At 28.4% G+C, this 22,368-nt stretch overlaps 2 protein-coding genes across 4 annotated transcripts in view; one reads left to right on the plus strand and one right to left on the minus strand.

Annotated features, from left to right (window-relative positions):
• Window positions 1-22,368, plus strand: part of LOC102679608 (arginine kinase-like) — a 103,750-nt gene that overhangs the window by 1,886 nt on the left and 79,496 nt on the right. Inside the window, exons 3-5 of one of the 3 annotated variants that reach the window (XM_031508057.1) lie at window positions 1,456-1,621; window positions 8,654-8,955; window positions 18,861-19,363. In XM_031508057.1, coding sequence (XP_031363917.1) covers window positions 1,456-1,621; window positions 8,654-8,955; window positions 18,861-19,031 — 639 coding nt within the window. In that variant the 3' untranslated portion in view covers window positions 19,032-19,363. Of the gene's footprint in view, window positions 1-1,455; window positions 1,622-8,653; window positions 8,956-12,257; window positions 12,753-18,860; window positions 19,364-22,368 lie in introns of those variants that run through there. The other 2 variants (XM_006610525.2, XM_031508058.1) reach the window with 2 other exon arrangements.
• Window positions 19,275-22,368, minus strand: part of LOC102679443 (venom allergen 3-like) — a 17,971-nt gene continuing 14,877 nt past the window's right edge. Inside the window, exons 6-7 of the mRNA XM_006610524.2 lie at window positions 20,299-20,504; window positions 19,275-19,497 (exon numbers count right to left, since the gene is read on the minus strand). Coding sequence (XP_006610587.2) covers window positions 20,353-20,504 — 152 coding nt within the window. The 3' untranslated portion in view covers window positions 19,275-19,497; window positions 20,299-20,352. The remainder of the gene's footprint in view (window positions 19,498-20,298; window positions 20,505-22,368) is intronic.

Raw genomic sequence — 22,368 nt, forward strand, 5'->3', positions numbered from 1 at the left:
AAAGACTTGGTAGATAGTGGTAATGTATTATTAGAATTTGGAAGCAAAGAAAATATGGAAATAATGGTGAGTGGAAAAAAATTAATTATTTGTGCCAATTTTAGGTAGATAGGATTTGTATTTTTTTGTATTATTGGAATTTGGAAGCAAAGAAAATATGGAAATAATGATGAATGGAGAAGAATTAATCATTTGTATTAATTTTAGGTAGATAGGATTTGTATTTTTTATATAAATTGTGTATTTATGTAAGTTTAAGTTTTTGGAAGACTTGATAGATAGTGGTAATGTGTTATTGGAATTTGGAAGCAAAGAAAATGTGGAAATAATGATGAATGGAGAAGAATTAATGATTTGTATTAATTTTAGGTAGATAGGATTTGTATTTTTTATATAAATTGTGTATTTATGTAAGTTTAAGTTTTTGGAAGACCTGATAGATAGTGGTAATGTGTTATTGGAATTTGGAAGTAAAGAAAATATGGAAATAATGATGAGTGGAGGAGAATTAATGGTTTGAGCTAATTTTAATAAAAAATATGCACAGCTTTATATATCTTATGGAAATAATAGTGAGTGGAAAATTAATGTATAATTTTGAAAGATTTTGTATTTTTGTGATGAAAAAAAAGCAGACTACTAAAATTTATACAAATTTTAAGAATTTTCATATTTTTATAGTATGGTAGAGATATACTATTATAATTTGAAGGCAAAGGTATGAGAAAGAATAATCTTCTCTCTATTTGAATTAATAAAAGACATAACATATTCAGATAATGGATTTTTGGAAATAATAGAACTATTTTTTTGCTAAAATTTAAGTGTGTAAATAGAAAATTATTTGTATAAATTTTAAAAGATTTTATATTTTTTTGATAGTGGAAATATATTAGAATTTAAAGACAAAGAGTAGAGCATGAACATTTAGACACATACTCATTTACAATGAACTTCATAATGATACTTAAAATTATTTTTCATCGAAATCTTTAGCCTTTCGACAAATTCCACAAATTTAAAAATATCCTCAAAAAAAAAATCACATACAAAAAAACACAGCAACGAAAACACAATAAAGAAAGTAGAAAGAAACAGGGTCGATGTCTTTACACGAAGGTGTGTTTCGCGTCAGTGATGTTAAATGAAGGCGCACAACGTGCACGTAGCTAATTGATTCCTGCTAGCTCGAAAATCCTCCTCCGTTAAGGCATATAATTGCTTTTTCTAATCGCGTTTTATCCGCTTTGTTTGTTCACTGAACAGAAGTGAACTATATAAATTTCCCAAGCAAAACCAAAGGCTCTGCGAATGTCCTTTCTAATCTGTGTACTGCTTTTAATCTCTTTTTTTATCCCCTCTTTTTCTCTCCTTTTTTATATCTTTTTTCCACTTGTGTTTCTCCTCCTTTTTTTTCTTTTTTTATTTTTTTTTCTTTTTTCTTTTTTTTTCCAGCTGCAACAAATCTTGAACACGTTAGAGGACGAACTGAAGGGGAATTATTACAGTTTGATCAAGATGGACAAGATAACCCAACAACAACTGATAGACGATCATTTCCTGTTCAAAGAGGGCGATCGATTTTTAGAGGCGGCCAATGCCATTAGGTTCTGGCCAGTCGGTGAGTAATGATCACGTTCACCTCTAGCTACCTGCCCCTAACTTTTTTTTTTTCCAACTGGGTACAGATCGACCTCTAAAACTGTTCGAAATTTATCGTCCCATCCATTGTCCAACTCTTGTACTTTAGAACAGCGATTTTTAATCCTTTTTATCTCACGATAAAGTAATTAAGATTGCGAATTTTTATGCAAAAAATTTAATTTTTTATAAGCGCAATTGGTGAAAACTTAAATAGAAATTGATAATTCATATTTTTTTTATAAAAATAATTTATTTTTTAATTTCTTTAAAAAAAACTTTAATTAATCATTTTAAATAAAAATTATTAACAATGTTTTGAACATTAATTATCGTAAATTCAATATTTCACAACTTTGAAACAAATCTACGTAAAATTAATAAAACATTTTAATAATTTTTTAATAAAGAAGAAGGAAGATAATCTCTGTCTAACCTATGTCAAGATCATAGCTGATTTCCTTAAATCGTATTCTTCTTTTTTTTTTAATAACTATCTTTTAAAATAACTATTTTTTTTAACTTTTTTCATCTATTCATGATACTTTATAATATAAAAATAATACATAAAATTATTCAGAATAATAATTATTTATCACGTAATTATTCTTTACGCATTAATAAATGTTGGATATCGATCTTAAATTAAAAATCGTTGTTCTAAGATCTTACGTCACTCACATAGAATATTTATAGTAATGACTAATGTGCAATGTTGAGAAACGATTCGACGATGGCCTCAGACTTCTCGAGACGCAGATTAATGAGTCTCGATGGAGTTGCAAGTTTTAATTTTATTCTGCCACACCAGCTGGCGCCCTCCGCGTGTCAGTAATTAGATCGTAAGTTGAGGTGAATTTCATTCTTCCTGGGGATATTCTCTTGGAATTGTTAAGATTTTTTTTAGTTTTCGTTGAGCTCAGTGTTATTGAGATTCTAGTGAAAAAAAGGTATGTATCTTATAAATTTACAATACAATATTACTTTTTCCATGGTATATCCTATTTTTTTGAATATTTTTAAATATTATTATAAAATAAAATAAAAATAAAGATATTTTTTTTACAATTTATTTTTATTTTAACGATTCGTTGATGATGTAAAAATTTCAAAAAAGATGTGAAACTGAAATCAACTTGATTTGATTTAGAAGTTCTAGTTAAATTATAATGAAAAATAATTTTTTATAAATAATTAAAGTGAAAAACGATAAATACTATCGATACTATTATTATACTATTAATTTTATTCTTCTGTATTATATTTCGAAATTCGTTCGAATCACATACTACGTCATTTCGAATTTATTTGTTGATTTATCGATTGACACGAGACGAGAGATCGTTGTGTGTATACCTTACGAATACGATTTACGAAACTGTGTGTAGATATTTCAAGAAACAAGTCATGAGACCACAGTATTTCGAGGAAGAAATTTTGAGGTTAACATGTTGGTTCAACTAAGAATTTATGAGAATGGAATTTCTTTGATTATATTGTTTGATTAGCACGTCGAAAATCTTTAATCTTTCCTTAATTAAATGATAAAAGAAAAAAGAAATGCATTGCTCGAATAATTTCCCTTCGTTTAATCCCATATACTTCTCTATACCGAATTAATATCGCGAGTTAATATTGATAATTTAATATCTTTGTTCTTGGTTATTAAATATTATATTCTGGAACGTGAATTTATTGTGATAATCTTACTTACGCTTTCGTACAGATTAAATATATTGTTGCAAATAAGAATTATTCGAATTACTAATAACATTTCTTTTCATAGTTTTTAAAAATTAATAAATCAACCACAATAAAAAATCAACATTTTTTTCCTTCGAAAAATTAATTCTAAAATATTTAACGAGTTAAATACATTTTGTATAAACATTAAATATAAAATTATATAAATATATATAATATATATATAATATAAATATTTTTGCTAGATTTTTAAAATGAAGTGTGTAATATATCTTTAAATACATATATTTTTTTTTTTTTTACTGATTTCGAGTCTCGAGAGATAATAGCCTGTTGTAATAGCCCGAGTGATTTTCGCGCGGGAAATTCAAACGTCGGTTCGCTCAGTTTAAGGATCACTGTGGTTGGCGCAAAACATTCAATTACAATGGCGTAAGTTCCTTCAGCTCGTTTGAAAACATTAATCCGTGGATAAAGCCAAATGCTCGAAATTGGGCTTGGTTCAAGTTTAAACGAAGATTAAGCCGAAAGTTTCGTGGATTAGGCGGGGTGTACCGAAGTGTGGTGTACCGAGTTAACAAAATGGCGAGTTGACGGGTGTCACGACAGGTCCACCTGTTTGTTGATTTTCATCATTGGTTCTCTTGCCCGTGAAATGAAAACAATTCGATGCGTTTCATTGGATTTTCAATCAATCATCCTGAGAACCGTAAAAATGAACCGTTTCCAGAGATAAATAGTGAAAGAATGAGAGATCTGATTTGAAAATAAAATAAAATAAAAAATGTATTATCATATAGCGAAATTGTATTATCTGTGAGCATGATATCGAATATATGTTGTTATGTTGAATAAAATGTCGTAATTTGTTATTCATAGATAGAAATAATAGAAGAAAATAACGAAAGATTTGAAAGTAAACAAGAATTGGAATTATATAAGCAAAATTATTATATTATAAAGAAAATTGAGGGAAAAATTAAATCTAATTAAAATGAAAAATAATGGAATTATTATCCACGATTCTGTATTTCATGTTAAAAAATATATTGTCATTTATATTCTCAGAAAGAATGAAAAAATTAAATGTAATTAAAATAAAATGAAAAATATGAAGAACGTTACATGTGATCTTGATATTTGCAAAGATGTCATAAGGAACATTTATTTGCAATAATTTTTTAAAATTATTAATATGACGAGAGATTTTAGAAATTGATTTTAAAATTCTGTTTAAACGAAATTTCTATTCAATGAATTTTGAATTCTACAGAGGAATATGGAATTTTGAGATGCATCATTATTTTTACTTCCGTTTGCGATCAATTTAAAAAATATCCAGTTTTAATAAAGTTGTGCATCGAGGGAAAATTGTTGCGAAAATGAAAATTTCTCAATAATCTTTATATTTGAGGTATATTCACGGTGCAAATTACGTACTCGCAAATTGGGATCTCCACGCAAATTTTGCATCGTTTACTTTTACGCGAATTTCGGTTTTGATAATCAAAAAAATCTTCGAGTTATTGACATACGATAAATTCAACATCGAAGCATTATTGTTAAATCATGTTTTCCTTTTTTTTCCATTTTTTCCTTCCTTTTTTTTACTTTTCTCCTTTGAATCAATTATAATAATTATCCAGAGGATAATTAATTATAATAATCGAAATAACGCGTGATAAATTTCGATATATATACATATAAATTTAATTTCTTGAAAAATTATAACTTTCTATATCCTTTATCTCTTCATTTTAAACTCAGACATCACGATTCATAGTTTAATTAAAAATTCCAATATCTCGAAATTCTCTAACAACCTTCTCACTGCCATTATCAGCTGTAATTCGAAGTTTCACAAGTTCCATGAAAATTCAAAATCGGCATAAGCTGTGCAATGGAACGTTATTATATATAAATTTCTTTTTTGCTCTTCGAGACCCCTCCAATAATGAATAAAACTGCCTTCTATAGCACTTTTACAGCAGGTGAAAAAAAAAAAAAATATATATTCAATTTTCGAAAACTAATTTCACAGAGAACTATCTTCTATTTAATTAATAATCCAAATAATTAAAGATAAATATATTTCTCCGAATATATTAAAAGAATAATCACAATTTCACAAATATTTTTTTTTTTTTAATAAAATTTAATAAAAGATCGAGGACAAAATTCTTATTGGAGAATGATCAGACGCCAAGAATCAATTCCGCAGAAAATTTATTTCTAGCTAGAAAAGAAACGTGAAAAAAAGAAATTTAAAAGCAGATTTTTAATTCTCTCCTTCCATCGCCGCTCGGTCGATAAAAAGTAATTCTTCTAGGATTCAAAGATATTCGAATCGAAAGCGATCCGGCCACCCCTTGCGGGTTGCCAGAAAGCCGACTAAGGGTCCCGTGATTAAGTGAATTTGCATTAGCGATTTTCATCGCGATGGCCTTGGCAAATCTCTTTACCGTCGAGATTAAACGGCTCAAAAGGGTTAAGGGACATTAAAGGGAGTGGGGCGCGTGTGCAAGGGGCGGAGGGGTGAATCAGCTATTCGAAAACGGGGGGTTTTCTCGTCCTCCCCTTATCGCGTGATGTATATACTTCGCCGACTTTATTTACGGTCCTTCGTAATCACGAGGTTTATTATAAACTTGTTGACGCGGTGATGCATTATTAAACGAGGTTTTTGGTAATAAAGTGTTCCAAGATGAAGTTGGTGGGTGAAAAAAAATTCTGAGATCGATTTTTTTTTTGAAAATATAACTTTTTGGGAAAATAAATCCGTAAGAATTCGTTTTTTAGTTAATGGAATGAGAATATAAATGAAGAAATAGATCAATGGACGAATGATGAGTTTGATTTTGTACTTTGTTAGATATTTTCCCAACGCTAATGAAATATTGGTTAATTTTTACTTGTTCGATTCCCCTTTCGAATCGTCGTTAATTTAAATCTAACTTCGATAAATTTGAAAAATGGAGTAATTGAAGAAGAATTTTTTTTTAAATCGTGATTACAAATTTTTATCGAAGAGATGAAAATAAAATAACGAAAGAAGCGTGGTTTTTAGAAATTTTATCGAGATTCTTCCTCTCCCTCCCCCTCCATTGGCATCCTAACTACTCGTTTTTATTTCTTTGAACCGGACTGATAACAGATCGCCTTTGCGAGTGACCACGGTTGCTCGTTATTTACGAACGTTGCAGTTTCGATCAAATTATTTCCCCCCTCCTTCCCTCCGCCCCCTTTCGAACAATGTTTCAGTCGAAGAGTCGTATTACAATTGTACACGCGTGTTTTGTTTCATATTACTAAAGATTCTTTTGATCGAAAGTTGTACGTATTGTGAAAAGCGAATAAATCGTTGCTTTTTGTTTCTAAATAAATCTCGCCTTATGAAAATATATTTCGTTATATTTCATTGTATAAATTTGCTACTGGGATCCAAGAACTTAATAATTTAATATGTGTATTGTATTTTTAGGTTAGAATATGTGTATTGTGTTTTTAGGTTAGAATATGTATATTGTATTTTTAGGTTAGTTTCGATAGACAAACGATAATTTAATTGTATTGATTATTCGAAGAATTCGTGTTTGATTCTCTTTGATAAAAGTGGAATTGACTTCCGAATAGATTGTTGTTTATATTTTTGTTGAAAGAAGTGCTCGAAAATTTTTTTTTTCCAAGAGTATATAATAGATACAGAAAGATGATTTAGATTAGAATTAGATGAGATCTCAAATGTAACAGTATTCTTTGTAGTTAAAAATGTGTAGAAATCATGTATGAAGATGAAATTTATTTTTCTCCATGGATCTATGTGTTATTTTAATATTGATATTCTTGAATTGGTTCTTAATATGAAATCAAACATTTGTATAAATGAAGAAAAAGAAGAAAATTATCGTAGAATTGAGAACGAAGAAAAAGAATAAGAGAGAAGAGGAATCACTTCTCTATTATTTTCGAATTGTAATATTGATGATATCTTATTTATTAAAATTATCTTAATCTTACAACGAGTTGAGAAATTAAACATTTTCAACATGCACGAGAGCGAAGGTTATATTTATAAAATTCGATACGCTTCATCCCCCATGACACGAGCATAAACTTATTATTTATACGAAAAATGTCACAAGTTAAATTTGGATTGTAACATCCTTGAAATTGTTACAAATTCATCGATATCAGTGTATTTACATCAAAAAGGGAGCTAATAATAATATAAATAAATATTAAAAATTTTTCTAATCTAACCTCTCAAACATCTTTTAATTTTTTGAAAATATTTGTATAAAAGAAATTTGACATTTAAAAAAAGTATTAAAAATGAAATTAAGTTTAAAATTTACTTCAAACATATTAATGTATAAATATAAAAAAAGAAAATAAATTTCAAAGTAATAATAAAACAGTAAACGAAAACGAGATAAAATAAAATTCCCTATTTCTAACCTAATCTAACCTCTCGAATATCTTAAATTTAACATCTACGATTTAATTTTTTAAAAATTAAAAAATATTTGTATAAAAGAATATTGACATTTAGAAAAATATGGAAAAATAAGGTTAAGTTTAAAATTTATTCTCAAATATGACATTAATGTAAGAATAAAACGAATAAATTTCAAGGCAGCGAAAATATAAAGAAAAAAAGATCCAAGATTTGTATCGAATTTCCATCCCCACGATTGAAACAGTGAGTGAAAACGTTAGATCCGGGATAAAAGAAAATTTCCCATTCCTCTCTGTTCCTTTGCAAACCCGAAGGGTCACGTGTGCGTGGAAAAATGGAACATTAATAATTCAATTCCACGAGTTGCCCGAGGCAAATGGAAACACAGCCGTAAACCGAACCACTTTCGATTATCTTTGAATCGACACTGGATTTACTCAGTTTTCACGGAAGAAAACGCGCTCTCGGAAGGAAATCGAGAAATGACGCAATATACGACGCATATAACCTTCGACACATCTTGGATAAGTAAACGAGGAAATGGATTTACAAACGTATTTAGAATTTTAGTTTGATAAAATATATAACTTAATTTTCGTTTATTTTCACAGGAAATAAACATTTTGAAAATAAATAAATAGAGTGGTACAATTTTATTTTCAAAATACTAGGTTAGAAAATTCTAGGTTATGTTTATTCGATATTACGAATGTTTTGATTTTTCAAGAGAAATTCTTCGTTCAATATTTATAATAACAATATTATATCAACAGACGAGAGACCCGAATTCAAAAAAAAAAAAAAAAAAAGGAAAACTGCCTCACAGCGTTTTATCTCCCTAATTTCCAGGCAGAGGTATATTTTACAACGATTCGAAAACTTTCCTCGTCTGGTGCAACGAGGAGGATCACCTGCGTCTAATATCGATGCAGAAAGGCGGAGATCTGGCAGCCGTGTACTCGAGGCTCGTTAAAGGGGCCACCGAACTCAGCAAAAAAATACCATTCTCGCGGCATCGCCGGCTGGGCTACCTAACCTTCTGCCCGACCAACCTTGGAACAACGATCAGGGCCTCTGTTCACGCCCGGTTCCCCAAATTGAACAATAATCCTGAGAGATTCCACGAAATAGCAAATATGTACAATCTTCAGGTGAGATCATTTTCCATTTCCTTTCCATTCTTTCTATTTTTTTTTTTTTTTTTTTTTGAATTCGAATCCATTTTCGAAATGGCGAAATTTCACTCGAAAATTTCAAATCAGTTTATTTTTTCTATTGATGATCGATTTGAGACTTTTTGAGATATTTTTGACTTTTATTCATCATAGTTTTCCAATCAAGTTAATCTATATTTGTCTTGCTACTTTTATTATGATTTTTCATTGATCTATTTTACTTTTCTGATATGATTTTATTTTTTTTTTTATTTTTATATTTTTATATTTTTATTTTTATAATGATTTTATTTATTTTATATGATAATTTTATATTTTTATTTTTATAATGATTTTTTTGTATCTATCTATGATTTACTTGCACTTCTTGTCGAACCAATGGCTGATGTATACTACTGTCAAGATCATAACCGTCCAATGAAGATTATCTTAATTTTCCTATCTAATTATATGTATCACAAATCATCTTCTAATATTCTTCTTTAATCGATTCTACGATGATTATTTTTCGATAAAATAATTTTCGCGTAATTTAATAAATTTCTTAATGGTTCGAAAATATTTCAACGGTTATTTGAAAAATCATAAATTCGCGCCGCGAAATCGGAAAATAAGTAAACGAGGAAATAATATCGAGATAGCGCGTAATTATCATTGTTGAACATTGTTATTCATCGTTGAAATGCTAATGAAACGCAACAAGTATCACAGGTGGATTAATGTTAATACGTTCATACGAAATATTTATATCCTTCGTATTATTGACCGAGCGCAGCAACGATGCTTATATAAATCCCAAGTGTATACAACGTAAACTATAGTTGCGAAACGAGATGCGCAAACAACCAGTTATGAATATTCCGTTTACGAGGAAAATATTTGAATAGATCTTGCTTGTTTGTAGGAAAAGGAACCTATGAAATATAAAAGCTTTGTTTTTTTCTTTTAGTTATGCGTGAACCGGTTTTATTGGAATTCCCTAGAATTCCCTAGGCGATTGTAACATGATTAAACGCGACAAAATATCTCTAGCTTTTCTTGTTAAATGCATCGCGTAGAAGAAAAGTGGCAAGAAGGAAAAAAAATTATTTTTTTCAAAGAAAAATTACAAGTTTCGTGGAAATTATGAGATCGATGACGAATTAATATCTTGTTAATCATTTCTTTTATCATTAAACATGTTTCTTAGTAGTATGCTTGGATCAGTTTTTTCCTTTAAAATTTTTTTTTCGTTTTATTTTTATTTTTCTTTTTTTAAATTGTTCATATTCGTTTAAATTGAGAGGAAAAAAAAGAGATATTCGAGATTCTCGCATAACGTTTCCTGTTCGAAAGTTGGTTTGAAAATTGTTGTTCTACCATCGATTGCTGAATTTTCACTTTCAGCTTGAAGAGTGGGGTCGACCGCAGCCAGGGAATGTATAATTAATTATTTGTTCGTTAACTGCTCGGTAAAATCTGAAATTTTCAACGTTCCTGTGATACTAATTACGATGAATTTAATTTGCTTGAATTTTCAATTTTGTTATTCTGTTACGACGAGGAAGATGTTGTGTCAAACGTTGCATTAAACGTTACAATTGATTCACACTCGTAACGGGAACAATTTTATTATAAAAATTGATTGAAAAAAAAAAAAATAAAAAGAAAATTTCAACAAGAGATTGCAAACGAATTATTATATGCATTAATTTTCAACTACTGTTTTCACTTATTTTGAAAAAATTCACGAAAATTATGAAATTATAAAAAATTAAATTTACAATGAAAATAGAATATTAATAATTAATTATGATTAATTCAAGTGTAATATTATTTTCTATTTTTATATTATTTTTGTTATTCTATGCTTTATATAATATATTCTTCTTTATTCTTAAAATTTGAAATTTAATATGCAATTGTTATTAATTAGTCATGAAAATATTCACATATAATTGAATATGAATAGATTTCTTTACCGAGTGTGTATATTTATATGTACAATTTGGAATATTTAGATTGAAACGATAATTCACACGTTAAATTTCTCATTATTTATATAATTATCATATCATTTTCAGAAAATTATTTATATAAAATATATGAAATACACGAGAGAATGAAAGATGAGTTTATCGTGATCACAAGTTTATCCATTAATAAATTATTTAAATAACACATGTATTTAAAAATACAAGAACGTTGAAAAATTTTTTCTAAAAAAAGAATTTGTATCGATTCAAACTTATCTATTCGAATCGAATAGATAATTTAAAATAAAAAAATATGGATTAGGATAATTTATAATGTATATTAATATCCTAATAAATAATAAAATTGGAATCACATGATCAAAATCTAGAGATTTACTTGAAAACTTGAAAATCTGATATATAATATAATAGAGAGTACCAAATACAGTCATACGATTAAAATCTAGAACAATTGGAATTGAATTGATGATACTTAGGTTAGAAATTTGAGAATGCAATAGAGGTTACTGAATAGAAACACACAATCAAAATCGAGAGTATGAGGATTAAATTAGATGTCCTGTAGTTTGTGAATCTAGGACAATGCAATAAAGGATATTAAATGGAATTGCATGATTAAAATCTGGGAGAATTAGAGTCAAATTTGGGTATCTAAGAATGCAATAGGGAATACTAAATAGAACCATATGATCAAAATCTAGAGGAATCAGAGTTAAATTAATGGATTTCTAGATCGTGAATCTGGGATCTATCGCAATAAAGGATACCAAATCGAATTACGCGATTAAAATCTAGGGGAATCAGGTAAGTCGAATTAGGGATCCCTAGATCAACAATCCTAGAACGCTAGTAGAAAATAATAAATAAAATCGTATGATAGAAATCTATGATTAAATTATGAATAAATTATAGGATCCCTAAAAATCTGCGACACAATACGATAGAGGATTCTAAATATAACTATGTGATCAAAATCTAAAAAAATCAGAACCGAATTAGAGATCCCTACATCGACAATCCAAGAACGGTAATAGAAAATATTAAATGATATCGTGTGATAGAAATCTATGGAAATCATGATTGAATTATCTCTAAACTAAAAATCTACGACGTAATGCAATAGAGAACCTTAAATATAAATATGTGATCAAAATCTAGGGAAATCTGGGTCGATCTTGGGGATCCCTAGAAACTTTTTACAACGCATAAGGGAGAATACTAAATAGAGTTTTAAAAATTCATTAAATTAAAGACCATGTGCACTATATATAGGATTAAACCCATCAACGATTAAATATTTAGATAAGAGGCACAAGGGGTGAACACACCGAGGGCGAGGAAGGCATATTCGACATCAGCAACAAACGTCGGCTGGGTTTGACCGAGAACGAGGTAGTTTCCGAGATGAGAATCGGGATTCTGGAGCTGATCAAAGAGGAGAAACGATTGCAAGAATCTGAATAACGCATGTCTAACCGAAGAGTGTGTAACCGAATAACAATCGGGTGAAAACTGTTTCCAATTCACCCTCTCTTATAAATCGAAATATATCTAAACCGCGTATCGATTAATACTCCACGAGTCGACAATACGTTTCCGTTACGGGCACACATCGAGGAACACGAACCGGTTTCGTAGGTAGTTATCGACAAGCTAGAGCAATACTCGAAATATCCTGCAACAGTCTCTCTCTCTCTTTTTTTCTTTTGCTATAAAAGCGAAGAAATATCGATCCTTTATTAACTTTTGATAACATTGTTGTACAATGGTTTGAAATAAAGGTTATCTTTATGAAAAAACTTGTACATTCTGTGTTTGTATCTAAAGTTAATTTAATCTTGGAATTTGATGATCATGAATAATTTTTTCTTGAATGAGAACCACTGATAATCTATCTAATGTAAATAAAAAGTTTTTGAAGTACTTGTTAATTTTTTTGATCATTATGTTTTGAGTAAACTTAGAAATGATCAATGAATAATCAAATACAAATCAAAACATATAATCCTTGCTACAATACAAAAACAAATATAAATAGAAATATAAATAGAAAAATGACTAAATTTATCTTTCAAATTTATTTTCAAAAAAAAATTTAATTTCTTAGAAAAAATCAGAATTCATATATCTTATCGATTTTTTCTCTTTTTTTATAAATAATTTCATATTTGCTCGAACAAGGATACTGTTGTAATAAAATTGTCTTCATAAGATTCGTGCGAATTTCATAGCGAATTTCAATGTATCGCAATAAGCTACGTGGAAGCCATTTCAAACACGTGGAATCAAAAGAAGCACAGTGTTTTCCAGCAGCTGGTAGAAAATACGTACTATCAGTTGCGAGAGGGTAACCCACTTGGGAGCTTATATCGACAACATTGGCTTTATGACACTCAATATTCACTTCTTCGACTTACCATATACTATATTACGTCGTCGTGGACACGGAAGACGCAACACGGACTAGGCTAGTTGCCATATTCCATATATATTCCATATTGATAATGTCCAAGTTGCACAACCTGTGATATTGCATCGAAGGATAACACGTATCAACATGCAGATCTTAAATCTGCATTAGAAAAGAACAACTCGAACGAATATCTTTGTATGTAATATTACCAAAAATCCATACATTATACATTATAACATACATTATAACAATTTTTTGAGTTTTAATAAAAGACGAGTTGAAAAATTATGTAAAATTTTAAAAAGAGAAATATGATGGATAATTTGTTGCAGAGAATGGAAAGATTCATAAAAATTGATAAATATAACATTAGATTGTAATATTTTTTATATAGATTTATATAGATTTTATATAGATTTTTATATAGATTTAATCAAAGAAAGTGGAGAGATCATTAGAAGTCTCAGAATTTCTATAATTATAGAGAATATCTATATCTAATAATTATATAGAATTTCTATATTATGTAGAAAATAAAAGTTTTTAAGAAATAATTTAGATACCAATATATTCATTTTTTATTAGAAAAAGAATTTTAATACATTTGAAAGATGAAAGTACAGATCAAAAAAGATCATTCTTCTCATCTGCAATCATCATGATAACATTCATTCTACATTGAAACAAGAGAAAAAAGAAATAGAGAAATTTAGATTGAAAGAATATTAAAAAGATTTTGAAAACTTAGAATGAGAATATTACAATGGTCCAAGGTAAATTGGAAATTCTGAAGATGTCAGAGGTGACTATGAGACAAAGTATAAGAAGTTTAGAAGTGAATATGCAAAATATCTGGAATGCCAATAGATTTTATGAGTACTAGTGATATGCATGGTTGTAGGAAATTTCAAAGATATCTGATATTCAGAAGGCATATTGATGTTTGATATCCATTGCTCTTTAGAATTTCCAAATTATCTTGAGGATTATTCCAGGATTTTAAGGATATCAGAACTATTCTAAAACTTTGTATGTAGTCAACAAATTCCTTGATGTATTCAGAGATAAAGTATTTGATTACTAATAAATATATTGCTAATAATATTTTAGAATTGAGAATATTCTTTGTTATTATTGTCAGGAATATTATTATATTAGATTAATCTAAGTTTTTTATAAATTTAAAAAAATATTTAATGTTCTTAGAAATATTTATTAGAAGTAATTACTTATCCTTAGAAATTTCATTATTATTTAAAAAATATCTTAAATCTAAATTTTATGGAAGTTTTATGTGTATTCAAAGCATTGATAATTCTCAAATATTTTCTATTATATATTGATGTCCTTCAGAGTTCAAGTTTTATTGATAGTGGGATTATCCAACATTTTTTAAAGTTTCAAGAATATTTATGGTCTTTAAAACTTTAGAAGAATATCAAGGATATCTAGTATCTTGATATTATCTCAAGAGTTGATATCAGAATTCTTGTTATTTTATAAAATAGTATATTCAAAATTTTAGATTCATCATATTAATATTATATAATTAAAAATTATTATTAATGTTTAAAGCAATTTTAAAATAGATTTTTACTAAAATAAAGTGTCTTTTCTTTTCATTCATTCCTTTTCTTTTATCCACCATTACTAGAAACCCATAACGTATGTATATCTTGAATGGGAAGTAGTATAAACCAGTACTATGTCTGACGAGTGAATGGTATAGTATTCCAGTGAAAGCAGTATCGTAACTGTTGGTTTCTAACGTCTGTTAACCTTGCTGCTGTCATTAACAGATTCTACGAAATCGTGAGTACATGCCTTGGACTCCAGAACTGTGTTCTTATCAGAAATGTTTCGTACCAGAATAGTTTCTATTCTCGTTTTGTATTCCAACGAAACGAAAACGATCTGAGAGAAAGATCAAAATTATATAGAATGAGTTGTGATTTTAAGAATAAAAAATAATAAAAGTAATAAAAAGAATCATAATATAAAGAAAAGATACACAGACAAAAATACACAGAAAAAAATAATAATGATAAGAAAAAAGAAAAAAAATATAGAGAAAATATAATGGAGATGGAAATATATGTATATTGAATGATAAATATGAAAAATGAAGAAAAGAAGAAATATTAATAAAAGAAAGAATGACAAAATGAATAATAAACAAGGAAAAATAGAAAAATAATAAAAGATCAAATAGAGAATGAGATAGAAATATGAAAGTTCTTAAATTAAATTAGAAAAAAAAAAATGGAAGAAAATGATATAACCAAGATAATATCTTTGAGAGAGTGGTAAAGATGGAGAATAAAGTTAAAGTATAAAAAGAATAGAAAGAGAGTGGTCAACAGATAAAAGAGGTAAGGGATGATGAAGATAAGAGAGAGGCATTTATGATGACAAAGATGAGCAAGAAGGATAGTAATAAAGATAGAGGACACAGTAGAAGGAAGAGAGAGGATGATTGATCATCTTATCTTTAAATCCATCTATGTCTGATTTTATTGATTTAACGATTATATAAAATAATTAATATAAAATAGTAATTGTTACTTTGTTAAATATTAAATCAATGTTTGAAATATTATATCATAAATGCTATGGAATAATTAAGAAAATATTAGATAGATATTAGATATTAGGTTATGTTAGTCAATATCGATTTTGAAGATAAATCTTATTTCTCTTTCCATTTTGGAAAATATATTCTTGAAGGTTTAACACTCTGACAAGTTTAATGTTATTTAGTGTCAAGAACTTGCTATTTCTGACACCATAAAAATATGCTATATGTGAATGTGTTTAGATATAACAATAACGTGCAGCTCCACGTTTGTGTCCTGAACCTGACAACGGAATGGTTATGAGAGTTTCCAAGATGTCATTTTTCCTGTATATAAACTATTACGTGTTACATTCTACAGCGTTTCATATTGCAAATGCTAAACTTTTCTTACCACTCGAAAATATGTGTGATACGTGTTTAGATAAACTCTTCTTCGTGTCTTAAATTTCTTGAATTCTTTAAGAAAGAAATTCTTTAAAATTCTTTAAATTCTTTCAAATTATTTAAATATTGATTTTTTTATTATTTTTTGTAATTCATATAAACAAAATTGATAAAAGATACGATTTCTTATAAACTTTTTTTTATCAAAAAGCAAAAAATCCTCTAATAATTAGACTCCAAAATATTTTTCAAAAATTATATTTCCGATATTTTTTTAATCTTTTTATTTTTTTAATCTTTTATATTTTTCACTATAATTCATCATTCTTAATTTATATTATGTACAAAATTTTTTTTATAGATTTTTCTGAATTATACGACTAATTACCTTTCTAATTTATCATCTTCAGTTTTACATTTCAATCAACCGAAATTTCTATCTTACACTAATTCGCATAGTTGGAAACAAGATTTTCCTCCCCCACGAAGTCTCTATTATCCCACCCCCGAAGTTACCTAATCAGGGTTCACGAAGCCACCACGTGAAATCTTGCACGATCTGACGTGGAATAGCTGCTCGTACGTGATCTCCAAGAGTTGGATATTCTCTCTCCTGGCCTCTCCTGGTGCCTTTCCTCACTCTTTAGCTGGGAAGAAACACGGAGGTAGGAAAACTAATTCACTTGGTAAACAATAATTCCGTAGAGATGTGCAAACATTTGACACTTTCAATTAAGACGATATAATTGCACGTGGTCGTTAACTACTTTGTATTTTGTATATCAAGCTACAGTTTAACATACTTATATTATATTAACCATTTAGGAAAAATGAATGACGTTAGTCATATCGTGCTTAATCATTCGTCTAGTTGATAAAAAGTAAAAAGTAATTTTAGAGTAAGATGAGAAAAGAGAGGAGAGAAATTCATATAAATGTGATTGTTTCAATCAATATTAATTTTTTAAATGAATAAAATATAATAAATAAATAATAATAAAATATAATATAATAAAATATAGTTTTATTAAATTTAAAAATATAAATGAGACATATCTGTAAATATTTTTAGATATTAAATAGTTAGATAAATATTCGTTGTTACGATGACTCGATGATTTAAATATCACGAAAAGATTCGAAAGAAAAACTTAAGAGGATTAAAGACAAAATAGAGTCAATACAATTCTTTGTTTGTTACCATCAAAAAAGGAATGTTTATATCAGATTACTTTCTCTTTAAAACGAAATAAAATATTAAAATATAATTTTTTATAATTAATAGTTTTAAAAGATAATTCAATTTTAAAAATTCAAATAAGACATCATATGTACATATATGTATATATTTACGCCATCTCGAATGGCGACGAGAGGCACGAAATGTCCCTAGATTCGGAAGGTCGCAAAAAAATCATTCCGAGAAAATTGTTTAATGTTACGAGAAAGAGAACAATATTACTTATCGCTTGAAATGTCGCGGAATAATTTAACGAGAACTGGCAATGTGCCCTTCTATTCGCAGAATGATCTCACCCGGTCCGCGATGTTCGTTTTAAATTGGAAGTCGGAAGCGGGTGAAGCCGATTGTCGGCCATATTAAATCATCTTGTTGTCGACTCCTCGCGATATCCAACTTTCTTCGTCGTTTCCATTTCAGAACATCTTCTGAACACCTCCTTAAAAAACCCTCTGGTTAAATTAAAAAACAAGACGATCACGACAAACGAGGCAAGAGCGAAGAAAGAAGCAATTTCCCTGCCGCGTGAAATGTTCATCGTGAAAAGTACCTTGACGCCTTTTCATTAACGACGCCATTCCGATTGGAACGCGATGTAAAAGTGTTTTCCATTACATTTCCAGCCCGTTTCCTCTTCAAATCGTGCTTAACACACACACATACAGAGAGAGAGAAAGAGAGAAAGAATAATTGTAATTTTGTATTCGAGACATAAAATTATCGATAATTATTGATCGAGTTAATGTTAGGTTTTGCAATAAGAGTGTTTAACTTTTAAATCGTGACGAGAATTTTTAATATACTTAATGGCGGTGTGACGTTTATTTGATACATATCTAAATAGAAGTGTTTAAGATCGAAGTTTTTATCTGTAAAGTGTATGAAATAAACTGGTAAATAATTCTAAGAACGATCTCTGATGTATAATGATGTATAATATATATATATGTATAATATGTTTGGTGTATAATAGCGTTGTTGTATTAATGGTTATTAGAAGTTTATAAGTTATGACAATAGATTTTAGATAATACTGCATATATTTTCATTTCTATTCTTTTGAAATACATAAAAAGATAATACAATGGAATATCAATGTTATATCTCTTAAATAAAAATTATTAACAAATATCAGATAATATAGAATTCAATTTATGAATATACAACATCTACTTTCTTAGAATAACTTAAAAGTAAAAAATAAAAGTATCAATTTATCATTTTTCTTATTATAATATATGTACAACTAACGATTATTTTAATAGAACCATCTTTGTCTATTTACACCAGCTGCACCAGAATCAAAATATCATCCAAATTTCGCTTACGCGTATAGTAAGTATTTGCTCCCATCTTGGAAAGGGCAATCTGACCAATCGAACACTATTCGACGACACGTCAGGCAACAAATATGCCACGAGGAAAAACGTGGGCCGACATCGCGACCAAACAAGAAAATAACGCAAAACGGACGTCGACACCGTTCCACTTACAGAACGTCGATTTCCTCGTTTCTTCTTCGTGAAACGAAATCCACGACACGTCCTTTTCCAGCTGTTCCCTCTACAGAGACCCTTCCTTTTCCGCCCCATAATTCTCAGCCTTGATCCTCGCTGAAATATTCATCAACCGTCTTGTCCCGATTCTCTTTTCGGTCTCTTTCAATTATCGCTCTGGATAAGTCGGGTCCGTTCCTTTTCCTCCTTTTTTTTTTTTTTTCAGTAGGCAAGTTCGTGTTGCCTCGTCACGGTCGTTTAATCGTAAGATCAAATTCTTGGAGTTGACAAAAAAAAGTAAGAGGACGGCAAATTGACCGTAAGAGTAAGAAGTCAACATGGTAGGCGATAGACGCGTTTAGTAGATCCAGGTTCCTCGTTATCGAAGTTAATGGGCCGACCCCGGTGACTATGGTATAAACAGTGGTTAACTATAATGAAAAGGTGAATAGAGATTAATAGCATCAGGGTGACACATAGTGATTGTTGGCTAGATAGGTTTTAGGAGGGAACAAAGTGGATCTTTATTATAATAGGATGATCAAAAAATTAAAGCTCTCTGGTCAATAATTTATTAGGGAGAATTTAGTCTTTTGTGATTCAATGTATTCTAAAAAAAAGGAAAAAGAGAGATGGACAATATCAGGCTTCGTGACTCGAGCATCTGAACTTCGGGTCAAATCGGAAGTATTCGGTTAAATGTTGATAGTTCGTATTACTAGGGATTTGACTCGGCAGTAAACAGTCTGACGTCGAATCGTCTCGATAATAATTAGATGCGATCGGTTAGAAAAAGTGAATATAGTTGTTAAACCGATTTTAACCGATTATTGCCGTGAATATTATTATTGTATTTTTAACATTTAATAAACAAAATAACAAGATTCAGAATTGTCTATATTGCTTATTCAAATATTAATTGTGATCTAAATAAAATATTTGGTATTTTATTTTACTTTTTGAATGTATTTGCATATGTAATAACAAAGAAACATCTTCCAATTGATATATCTTCCTTCAAATTTAAACATCTTCCTTCCTTTAAACATATCAAGTCAATTACTTTTTAAATGAATAATAATCTAGCTCTAATAAGATTAGTTTAGTTGTGTGATTCTTTACTTCATAGATTTGTCTTCTATATTATTTATTATATTTCATGAATGAAATATCTATTTGCTCGATTTTTATCTCCTATTATATAATTAGAATCAATTAAGAAAACGATTTACCTGGTGAATATAGGTCTATTAATAGCACATCAGACAACGATGATAAGTGGACGATCACGTCAATAGGCGTATCAGAAATAATAATACTAGTTGAATAAGATAAACTGTAGATTTCAAAAATTTGTTGCTCGTTGTTCCATTGTTCTTTTTACCTCGCTTCTCTTGAACTTTACGCTGCTTTTGTGTATGCCATCCCTGAAACTTTTCTGAAAGATTCAATCAATTTTAAAAAAATTTTTTTTTTATATGCTTCTCTCTTTCTCTGTCCCTTTTTTTTATTAATGAAAATATTTTGTAGAATACGATCATATACATAACGTATACTGCACATTATCTTCATGATATTTTAAGAATAAATTTTTTCCTGATATGAAAGAAAATAATATACTAATATTTGATTATTTATAATCAATTTATAATAATAATTTAATTTAATAAATTTTATAATTATATAGACATATACAAAAATATCGTATTTTTAAAATTAAAAATAGATTTAGGTTATGTTTTAAATAGCAATGAAAATTTGCAATATGACGCAGTAAAATTTCATACACGGTCATATTTTTAACCAATGTTATTAACGAATAATAAATCATTGAAAAATAGCATACTTTTTTTAAATAACAATTTTATTACTATTTTTCTGAATTCTTTTAATCAAAATCTTTATATAAGAATATCATAAATTCGAAATAGTTTTAATTCTTCATTATGAAATATCCAACCAGTCTATTTTTCTTTTTTTTTTTTTTTAATTAATTGAATTTAAATATATCAAAATATTAGTATAGAATTATAGAAAAAAAAAATAACATCATTCCATGTAAATTTTGCAAACAAAATCATATATTGTCATACGTGTGCGTTCTCTGAAAGAAATTTTCGATTGGTACTCGTTGTTTTGGTATACAAAACGAGTCACGCGATATGTCGGTTTTCTTGTTTGCTTTTTGAAAGTATGGAAGAGGGAAAATGTCGAGTCGTGGGGAAACAGCCGAGCTGTGTAAGATTTATTTGCTTACGACGTAATGTTACTACGAAGATTGATGTTTGATGCTTACGATGGATGCACAAAATATTTGTACATAGTTTTTTTTTATTTTTATATTTATTTTTATATTTAACTATTCTTTTTTTTCATTTTATTCCATAATTATATTATAGAAAATAATATCTTTTCCTTTTTTAATAAAATAAAAAATAAAATCTTTTATTATATTTCTTTTATACGATTATTTTCAATTTTAAAAAATTCTATAAAATCCTCACAACGATCTTTTATTATCACTTATTTTATATTCTATTCTCAATCTTCTTTTTATAAAAAAAAAATGTCAAAAAGAAATATGCAATGTAAAGTTACATAATATGGAAAAATTACAAATACATCTTTCTTAGAGTATCATTACACTTAAAAAGTAATAATCATAACAAGACAAACCTCGTTACACTCATTTTACAATTGAAATTGCGTGACTCGGCTCTGTGCAGTAATATTTTTTCGCTCTCATTTTCTTTTCTTTACTCTTTCATCACGATTCCAGTCAATGAAATAATATACATAACGAAGAAAAAAATTAATATGTTTCAATGGAAGGATCGTGATATGATATATTCGTGATCCACGTGATTTGAGTCCATAATCGTTGCGAAAATTACGTGGTCCCATCCGATTATGTATTCTACGGAAGAAAATCGTAAAGATCAAGCTAGAGGAAATGGTAGTAAAGTTCTCTGCGCGAGACAAAATTAATCCATTCGTCATTTCGATTTCTTATTTCAATTTTCAAACAGTACGCGTTATCCTATGACAGACCAAAGAATTATGTTAACCGTGAAAACGACAATTTGATAACATCTATTCAAGTTTCCACGTAAATGAATCAATATATCCCGATATTAATTAAACTTTGACTTTCCACCATTTTGCCTGAATGATGAATCGTAATCCGTAATTATTTTCAATGGTTAGAGACGAAGAACCGCTATATATATGTTTTCTGTTTAATTGGATTATGTGCAAGAGTTTTAAATGCATGTAATTTTAATGGATATTGTTTTTTTTTT

The sequence above is a fragment of the Apis dorsata genome, unplaced genomic scaffold, assembly GCF_000469605.1.
Source record: "Apis dorsata unplaced genomic scaffold, Apis dorsata 1.3 scaffold_74, whole genome shotgun sequence".
NCBI classification, from domain to species: Eukaryota; Metazoa; Arthropoda; class Insecta; order Hymenoptera; family Apidae; genus Apis; species Apis dorsata.